This window comes from Myotis davidii, unplaced genomic scaffold, assembly GCF_000327345.1.
Source record: "Myotis davidii unplaced genomic scaffold, ASM32734v1 scaffold461, whole genome shotgun sequence".
Classification (NCBI taxonomy): domain Eukaryota; kingdom Metazoa; phylum Chordata; class Mammalia; order Chiroptera; family Vespertilionidae; genus Myotis; species Myotis davidii.
The window spans coordinates 2,809,278-2,819,317 of NW_006295825.1; the positions used below are offsets into that span (position 1 = coordinate 2,809,278).

Below are 10,040 nucleotides of genomic sequence, written 5' to 3' on the forward strand. Positions count from 1 at the left end.
GCCACCACAACAGGAGGAGCTGTATTAAAGGGTCGCGGCGTGAGGAAGGTTGAGAACCACTGCCTTAAAGTCTCTGTACTTGCTGAGTTAATGCTTATTGATGAATATTCCTCTTATAAAAAAAATTAGGTGGTGGGGGAGGGCTAGAAGGGGTCAATGGGGGGAAAGGGGGAATATATGTAATACTTTCAACAAAGAAGATTTTTTTTTTAAGTAAGGTGGGTTAGCAGCAAATTACATTCTGACAAAATAGGTGTTACCTAGTTAAAATGTAGTGTTCTTGTTTTTGATTTTAAGGAAAACATGTTACTTTATTTGTAAGAAAAAAACCTTATGTTATTTTGTTTTGCTGGAAAAAAAAGAAACCTCTCAAGTTTAGAATCTTTTATTCTTGCATCTATTTGGCTGCCCTGGGGTATAGTTCGTATGGAAATAGCAGGGTAGCCTTAACCGGTTGCTCAGTGGGTAGCATCAGTCTGCAGACTGAAGGGTCCCAGGTTTGATTCTGTTTAAAGGCACATCCCCGAGTTGCTGGCTCGATCCCCAGTAGGGGGCGTGCAGGAGACAGCCGATCAATGATTCTCTCTTATCATTGATGTTTCCATTTCTCTCTCTCCCTCTCCCTTCCTCTCTGAAAGAAGGAAGGAAGGAAGGAAGGAAGGAAGGAAGGAAATGCTGACTCTCCTTTATTTACCATTTTTCAGAATAATGAATCATGCTTAATTTTAAATCAAAGTAATGAGTATGGAGTGGTTTTATATCTGTTACTTTGTGTCTAGAATAAGAGTTAGTATTATGCAAGCCAACCCAGGACCAGTGCTCAGCAGGCCAGGGCCAGCTGGAGGTATGAGGGGCCCCTGGGGCTGCTGCCTTCCATCCCATGGGCTCTGCAGGCCCTGTAGTGCAGGACCGGTGGCCTGGCATGTCACCAGGGAGCTGGATGTCCATGGCTGGCTTGTAGGTGGAACCCCTTGCGAGTTCCCCATTTGGCATAGCTACTCCCCTTCGACCTGGCATGCCACCTACCATGATGGACCCATTCCGAAAATACCTGCTTGTGTCCCAGGCCCAGCCCCCAATGCCTGCTAGCACTGCAGGTTAAAGAGGAGGAAGATGGCAGATAAGGTTCTACCTCAACGAATTTGGGAGTTTGTCCCAGAGTCTCAGGTATACATGGATTTCTTGACTTTTGAGTGGAAGCTGGACCAGACCATTGCTAGCAAGCAGATGGAGATCCAGGAGGCCATCAAAAAGCCTCTGCCGTGAAAACGAAAGCTGTGGATCTGTATTTCCAATATGTTCAGTCCTAGCAAGGCAGAAGGTGACAGTGTAGGAACTGTAGGGAACCCCAGCGGGGGACAGGTGGGAACTCTGAGAGGAGGGAAAACTCCTGGATGATCCTAGCAAACAGAAGAGGAAGTTCTCTTCATTCTTTAAGAGCCTCGTCATTGAGCTAATAAGGAACTGTACTGACCTGACGACCACCTATTGGAGAGGCATCGGATGCCCACTACCCAGCAGGCGGATGGCTTCCAGGTGAAATGGCCTGGAGATCTCAATGTCAAGTGTACCCTCTTGCTCATGTGGATCATCAGCCTCACCAGTACAGGTTGGACCTCTGCTGGCAAGGCTGCTGGGAGTGCAGTCCCTGAGGCTTTATATCAAACACCACCAGCTACAGGATGAGCATGAGCATGAGTATATCAACTCCAGCCATTACTTCTGCCAGATCTCAGCTATGGTCGACGATTTCTCCGAGATTCCTATGAAGCTGGCTGGGTTGCTGCAGCACCCAGAACCCATTGTTATCAACCATTTCGTTAGGTTGGACCCTAACCAGAAGAAGACAGCTTGTTATGCCCTTGGAGGTGGCCAACCCACTCAAGGCTCAGATGAGCAATTTTCTGGCCTCTACCACCAATCAGTAGGAGATTGCCTCCCTTGATATCAAGATCCATGAGACCATTGAGTCCATCAACCAGCTGAAGACCCAGAGGGATTTCATGCTCAGCTTTAGCACTGACCCCCCATCCAGGAGTGGCTTCGTTCCCAGCACTGAGATCTCAAGATCATCTCTGATGTGATTGGGAATCCTGAGAGATGAGATGCTTCCGACCACCAGCCCCGGACCCAGGAAGCACTGGGAAGGCATATCTTTGTCAAGATGCAGCGGCCAAGGCAGGAACTGGAACAGGTGCTGGGAATTCGCCTGACCTAACTGAACAGGGATCCCTCCCTTCCTTCTCAGCCTGGAAGAGACCATCATTTGAGGCTGCAGACACAGGCACAGGATAAAGAAGGGAGTGAGGGGTATCTCCTGTCACCTACTTCCCAGCTTTAGTTTCATAAATGTAGTGGTAGAATTCCTTATTGCTTGACCCCCAAAGCCTTATTACTTACTTGATGCTTTGGCTTTAATTGGGTTCACAACGGATGCCTCTGCCCCCTGCAGGCAGGCCCAAGTAGGACTACTGGAGGCCTTGCTTTGATATTATAACTGATGGGTTTCAAAACCAAAGGCCCCTGGCTTTGCTTGTTTACAGACTCCCCTCTGGGGCGAGTTTCCTGGCTGGCTCTGGGGAGCTGGACAAGGAAGAGGGATACAACTTACAGTCTTCCTAGCCTTTCTAAACTGAAGTTCTTTGCCATTCCTACCAGCCCAGCCTTGTTACTGGTTTGTTCTTTTCCTTTGGGTATTTACATTATTTGGGGAGCAGGTTCTCCTATGCGGGACCCACTTTTTGTACAGTGGGGTTTTTTTAGGGAGTCCTATTTGGTGCCTCCTCCTTTATTTTCTTCAATCTATGCCAGCGGCTCTGGCCGCCATTATCTCCTGGGATGCCAGAGGGCTGCCACCCTAGCTCTTGGGTCCAGGGCTATAAAGCCTTCTAGTGGAAGGGGCACTCAAGTTCTCTGGCATGGCCTGAGGTGTGGGTGTGCTTGCTTGATGGAGGGCAGGGGGAAGTGGGGAGAACTTGTTAAGGAAGGTAGGCCTAGGGTTTGGAAAGTGCCACTTGAGGCAGGTTTAGAAATTTCCAAATAAATCCTTGTTTATTGGGGTTCCCCCCCGCACCTCCCTCCCCCCAAAAAAGACTGGACTAGATGATCTCTAAGGTCTCCTTTAGCCATTATATGCTATAATTTTTTCACTCATGAAAAACATCTAGGTAGTAAATAAGTATATAAGAATTAGTTCAGCCCTAGCCGTTTTGGCTCATTGGTTAGAGCACGGCTCACAGACTAAAGGGTTGTGGGTTTGATTCTGGTCAAGGGCATTACCTGGGTTGCAGTTTCCCTCCCCGCCCCTGGTCAGGGCATATGTGGGAGGCAACCAATAGATGTGTCTCTCTCACATTGATGTTTCTCTCTCTCTATCTCTCCCGCTCCCTTCCACTCTCAAAAATCCATGGAAAAAATATCCTTGGGTGAGGATTAATAAACAAACAAAAAGAATTAGTTCATATGCTCCATTTTTCTCTGGAAACTAAACATGTCTTTATCATATAACTTAATTTATTTCCCATAGGATTTGCAATAATTTTGTGTGTTTGACTCAAAAGTTCTGGTTCTTGGAGGATAGCTTATGAGGGAGTGAGTACAGCAGAACCAGGAGGGTTAGCTTAACCTATATTGTACTTGAGAATAAGTTTGTCAAGATAAAAATGGATGAGAAAAGGAGGATACTGAGAACTATATACTGTGATTCCATTTTTGTAAAATAATAAAAAGGAATGTCCAACCTTAGGGTGTACGTGTGTGTGAGATATGAGTTAGATTATGGGTGGTATAGAGGAAAAATATGGAAGAAACTATACTAGATTATTAATGTAGCTTTCTTGAGAGGGGTAGGGAGCAAGTTTAGATAATGATTTTGGAGTAAGCATTAGAGTGCAGGAGAGGGATTTCCATGAGTAAAACATATGAGATCTTATTTGTATAAAATTACATTAGTTGTATTTTAAAAAATGGAATGCCCCCTGCAGACCTTTCCCAGGTGACCAAATTTAAAAATCCTCCTCATTTAAGCCCTTGTTTTAGGGAAGAATCTGAGGGTTTTGTTCCCAAGTCTTTGATGGTGGAAACAGGATTTGGGCTTTCTTCCCTGGACTGTTGAGTCCATTGTACATTCCACTTCATTCATCATCTTAGAATTCCCTAAATGTTTTGCTTTTAATATTTTTTTCTTCCTAGTTGGAAATCTACATTTCTGAAGGAACCCACTCAACAGAGGAAGACAGTAAGTGAATCTTGAGTCATTATTAAAAGCAACTTCAAAAAGTACTTTATCTGGAATACCAGGCTATTCTGCCAGCCAAGTATCTATTGGGTCTTTTGCAAAAAAGTGAAAAATCAGTTAGTAGCTCTTTCTTGAGGTGTGGAAACATAGACATTTTTATGAACGTAATTTTTTTCAGTAGGACTCTGGATGAATTAGAGGTAGGCCCTGTGGATATTGACTGGTTTAGGCCAGTGGTTACACATCTGTAAAGAACATCCAGCTCTAGGAAACTTGACTTACAACCTCTAAAGAGTACTGATTCTTTTCTTTGGTGGCAGGATCAAGAGCTGTGTACTTGAAATTGAAGGTCTAGCGAGTAAAGCTTTAGGGAATCTTGGAGTAGGTTCTATCTTTCTGGGTTAATGTATTAAAGTGGGAGTGGGGCCCTGGCCAGGTGGCTTAGTTGGTAGGAGCATGCACCAAGATGTTGCTGGCTTGATTCCTGGTCAGGGCACATACCTAGGTTGCAGGTTCAATCGGCGGTCGGAGTGCATACAGGAGGCAACCAACCGATCAGTGTTTCTCTCTCACGTCAATATTTCTCTCTCTCTTTCTTGCCCCTCCTCTCTCTCTAAAAAAATCAATAAAAACTTCCTCAGGTGAGGATTAGAATAATAATAATAAAATGAAATGGGAGTAGGGAACTTTTTTTCTATAGAGGACCTGTGGCCTACAGAGAGAAGTCTATCAGTAACTACTAAAAAATACCAGAGTTGGGGTTTGGAAAAAGCAAAAGACAAAAAGTTCTGTATAACCTATGTATTACGTTAAAAACAGACAACAGCCCTGGCTGATGTGGCTCAGAGGTTGCAGCATCAGCCCACATGCACAGGGATTATGGGTTCGATTCTTGGTCAAGGGCACATACCTGGGTTGCAGGTCCCAAGTTGGGGTGCATGTGGGTGGCAACCAATCCATGAGTCTCTCTCAAATCCATATTTCTGTTTCTCTCTCTCTCCCTCTCCCCGACCCCTTGCCACTCCCTCTCTCCTTTCTACTCTGTCTAAAAAAAACAAAAACAAAACAAAAAACATTAAAAAAAAATCCTCCAGAGAACAGAATTTTATCTATAACCAATAGAGTGCAAATAATGAAAAATACATTTAAAATGCATGTTGCCCTAACCCAGTGGTCAGCAAACTGCAGCTCGGCAAACTGCGGCTCGCCACCACATGTGGCGCTTTGGCCCCTTGAGTGTGACGCATCTACAAAATACCAGCTTCTGCGCATGGGCCACGAAGTTTCAATCGCACTGTACGTGTGCGCCCGCACGTGGTATTTTGTGGAAGAGCCACACTCACGGGGCCAAAGAGCCGCATGTGGCTCGCGAGCCGCAGTTTGCAGACCACTGCCCTAACCAGTTTGGCTCGGTGGATAAGAGTGTTGGCCCGTGGACTGAAGGGTCCCGGGTTTGATTCTGGTCAAGGGCATATACCTTGGTTGCAGGCTTGATCCCCAGTAGGGGGCGTGCCAGAGGCAGCTGATTGATGTTTCTCTCTCATTGGTGTTTCTAACTCTATCCCTTTCCCTTCCTCTCTGTAAAAAATCAATAAAAATATATTTTAAAAAAAGTAAAATACATGTTGTGCTTAGCTTTTATCACTAAGTAAATTGAGAAGTTGGAAAACAGCAGAGGAGGGGAAGAAAGGGACAGTAATAGAGTAAGAGCAACACTAAGACAGACAGACATCGGAAGACAGTGACTTAAAAAACATACACAGGAAGAGATGCACACAAAAAACGAACACAGAAGAGAGGTGCAGAGAGGGAAGGAAGCCCACTGCTTTCAGAGAACCAGCCCATTCAGGAAACTTTTTAGGTACTGTCATGAAAACTGCTAAAACCATCTCCTATTTTCACAGTTTGGGACCTGTAGATTATTTTACTCCTCATGTATTAAATTTATTCAAATCCCATAAGCTGATGGCTTCTACCTCTTAATTTAAAATATAAAAGAGTTTAGATTCCCTAAATCCACTCTTGTTATGTCTTTGAAATTCCTCTTCATTATGAGATTTTATAATAGGATAGTATTAAGCTTTTTTAGAAGTATTTATTGAGTGCTTTCTTTATGTAGGCACAGTTTGACCTTTGAGATACATCCTTGCTCTTGTGGAGTCCACATTGTAGGAAGAAACAGAATTGAAATAGCTTATATGGGAATATATAAGTTTTCTACATGTGACATTTTAGCAGGATCCCAGAAAAGTTAGCCCACATTAAGAATATAGACATCTCGCCCTGGTGTGTGGCTCAGTTGGTGGGCATCATCCCATGCACTGAAAGGTTTCTAGTTTGATTTCTGATTAAGGCACATGCCCAGGTTGTGGGCTTGATCCTTGGTAGAGGGTGTGGAGTAGGCACCCCATCAGTGTTCCCTCTCACATTGATGTTTCTCTGTCCCTCTCCTTTCCTCTCTCTCTAAAAATAAATAAATACATACATACATAAATAAAAATCTTTACAAAGAATATGGATAACCCTACCCCCAGTTCAGTTGGTTGGAGTGTTGTTCCTTGCACCAAATAGGTTGCGGGTTTGATTCCCAACCAGGTCACTTACCGATGTTGTGGTTCATTCCCAGGTTGGGGCGCTGATGGGAGGCAACCAATCCATGTTTCTCATATTGATGTTTCTCTCTCTCTCTCTCTCTCTCAAAAATCAATAAACATACTCGGGTGAAGATGAAAAATAATAAAGAATATAGTAAAGAATATACTTATCACTAAGTATATTGGACTATTCCATCAGGATTATTTTTAGCAAATTATAGACAACCAATGTGGACCAATAACCGTTATGATATGAAGATCCATGCAGACTAGTTTAAAAAAGGAAAGATCCAGCCCAGCTGGTGTGGCTCAGTGGTTGAGCATCCACCTATGAACCAGGAGGTCACAGTTTGATTCCTGGTCAGGGCACATGCCCAGGTTGTGAGCTTGATCCCCAGTGTGGAGTGTGCAAGAGGCAGCCAATCAATGATTCTCTCTCATATTGATGTTTCTATCTCTAACTCTCTCCCTTCCTCTCTGAAATCAATAAAAATATATAAAAGATCCAGTAGATTAATAGAGACATAAACAGAACATTCACATAAGAAGAGCTAATAAATACACATGGGAGAATGTTATCCCACTATTAATCAAGAAATTGCAAATTACAGTCATTGGGACTATTTTTCACCTGTTTTATATATATACTAGAAGCCCGTTGCAGGAGGATTCCTGCAAGAATAGGGCTTCCTTGAGCCGATTGCGCTACTAAGCCCCGCTGCCCAGGGCCGCTCACGGGGGTCCCGGCTGGGGGTGGGGCTTAGGCGGCACATGGGGCCTGGATGGTGGCTCACGCTGGCCCACCCTGCCTGCATTATGCAAATTAGCCACCATCTTTGTTGGCAGTTAATTTGCATATCATGCTGATTAGCCAATGGGAGGCGTAGCGAAGGTACAGTCAATTACCATGCGTGTCTATTATTAGATAGGATATATAATTTTTATTATATATATTTTTACCTGTTACATATATATGTTATTTATATATATATATATATAAAAGTTGCCTCTTGTATATGCCCAACCAGGAATCAAACCCACAACCTAGTTATGTGCCTTGAATGGGAATCAAACCCACAACCTTTTGGCGTACAGGACAATACTCCAACCAACTGAGCCACCTGGCCAGGGCTGGTTTTTGTTTGTCTTTTAATATACTGGGTATTTCTGGCACACTGATAGCTCATGTATTGCTGTTGAGAATACAAATCGGTAAAAAAAAATACTGGGAAGTAATTCAGTTATATCATTCAAACCATAAAAATGCTCATGTTTTTGGATCTGATAATCCCACTTTGAAGAATCTTTCCAAAAAAAAAGGCTATGTGTTTAAAAGTGCTTGTTGTAGCATAGTGTTAAGACTAGTGGCCCGGTGCACAGAATTCATGTGGGGGGGGCGGATGTCCCTCAGCCCAGCCTGCACCCTCTCCAATCTGGGACCCCTTGGGGGATGTCTGACTGCCGGTTTAGACCCGATCCCTGTGGCCCCCAACTGCACCCCCCTGCCGGCCTGATCTCCCCCAACTGTCCCCCTTCTGCCGGCCTGATTGCCCCTAACCACCTCTGCCTCGGCCCTTGCCACCGTGGCTTTGTCTGGAAGGATGCCCAGAAGACATCTGGTCGAATTAGCATATTGACTTTTTATTAGTATAGATTGATTTCAGAGAGGAAGGGAGAGGGAGAGAGAGAGACAGAAACATCAATTAGAAGAGAGAATCATTGATCGGCTATCCCCTCTATGACCCCCACTGGGAATCGATGGCCCCAGCTGCCTCCCCCTCTCCCCCCACCAGCCTGATCACCCCTATCCTGCCTCTGCCTTGGCCCTGCCACCATGGCTTTCCCTTGCCAGCCTGTTTGCTTGCAACTGCCACTCCCTGCCGGCCTGATTGCCCCCAACGCCCCCCCCCTGCCTTTTATTAGTATAGATTCATTTTTTCTTCATAATTAATTTAGAACACTTAACAATTTTTGCTGTATTAAATAACCCTGTAGCTTAAAAAAAAATAGACTTAAGGAGGGAAAAAAGAGCAACTTTCAAAATTGTGTTTACTCTGTGCTCGCTTTGGCAGCACATGAACTAAAATTGGAACCGTACAGAGAAGATTAGCATGGCCCCTGCGCAAGGATGACATGCAAATTTGTGAAGCGTTCCATATTTTAAGAAAAAAAATTGTATTTTCCCTGAGTGTAACATCTGGCAGTATGAATATGGACAAAGACTGGAAAGAAAGAAATGAAAATAGTTGTGGTAGAATAGTAGGCTTATAGGGGAAATTTTTCTCTTTAAATCTCCCTTCCAGAACTTCTGAATAATTAGCTAAAATCAGTTTTAAGTTCTCAGGGAGTTAAATTCTCTTTTAACAGCCTAAGAAAAATACTGTCTGTTGCCACATATTGACACAGTTCTGCTAACTTTTGTCTGTGTGTTTTGCAGTCAACAAGCAGATAAATGACAAAGAGCGAGTGGCAGCTGCAATGGAGAACCCCAACTTACGGGAAATCGTGGAACAGTGTGTCCTTGAACCTGACTGATAGCTGTTTTAAGAGCCACTGAACTTGTTTGATATGTCTGTTTAAACTCCTTGTAAAATGTAAAAGACTCATGTTTAATACATAGGTGATTTATACCTCAAAGCATTTTTTTAAAAGATGATTTCCAAGCAAGATATGGTAGTACCTAGTTTGTTCATTGTATAACATTCTCAGGATTTGTAACACTTAAATGATCAGACAGAAAAATATTTTCTAGTTATTATGTGTAAGATAAGTTGCTATTTTTCTGATGCCTATTCTGATACAACTGCTTTTCATGTCAAATATTTACCGTGTCCAAATGTATTCAATTTAAATCTTTACTCTGTAAAATAAATAAAGCAGAGATGATTCTTTCAATGACACACCTTAGAATGTTTTTATTAAATTTTAAATTCAGTGTAAATGTCGACTGTAAGATATTTACAACGGTTTATTTTTCTGATTATGATGTAGAGTTAGAGATCTGAAAGCCAAAATGAAACCTTAAGATCAGGCTGGGGTCCTGCCTTTCTTCAAGGAGAGTCCTGGACCCATTTAGATGAGGAACAAATGTGGAGCGCCAGGTGGCAGATAAAATTTTGAAGATCAAGAATTCCCCAAAGCAGGTGTGTGTGTGTGTGTGTGTGTTTTATCCTCACCTGAGGATATGTTTATTAATATAGATATAATAA

General features: G+C 43.2%; 1 protein-coding gene and 1 pseudogene across 2 annotated transcripts in view; both read left to right on the forward strand.

Moving 5' to 3' along the window:
* The window catches only part of FAM96A (family with sequence similarity 96 member A), a 23,074-nt gene extending 13,343 nt beyond the window's left edge, over positions 1-9,731 (forward strand). Inside the window, exons 4-5 of one of the 2 annotated variants that reach the window (XM_006770788.2) lie at positions 4,192-4,237; positions 9,269-9,731. In XM_006770788.2, coding sequence (XP_006770851.1) covers positions 4,192-4,237; positions 9,269-9,366 — 144 coding nt within the window. In that variant the 3' untranslated portion in view covers positions 9,367-9,731. The remainder of the gene's footprint in view (positions 1-4,191; positions 4,238-9,268) is intronic. The other variant, XM_015568526.1, reaches the window with a different exon arrangement.
* Positions 640-3,154, forward strand: LOC102754834 (annotated as a pseudogene).
* Positions 9,732-10,040: the final 309 nt, after the last annotated feature.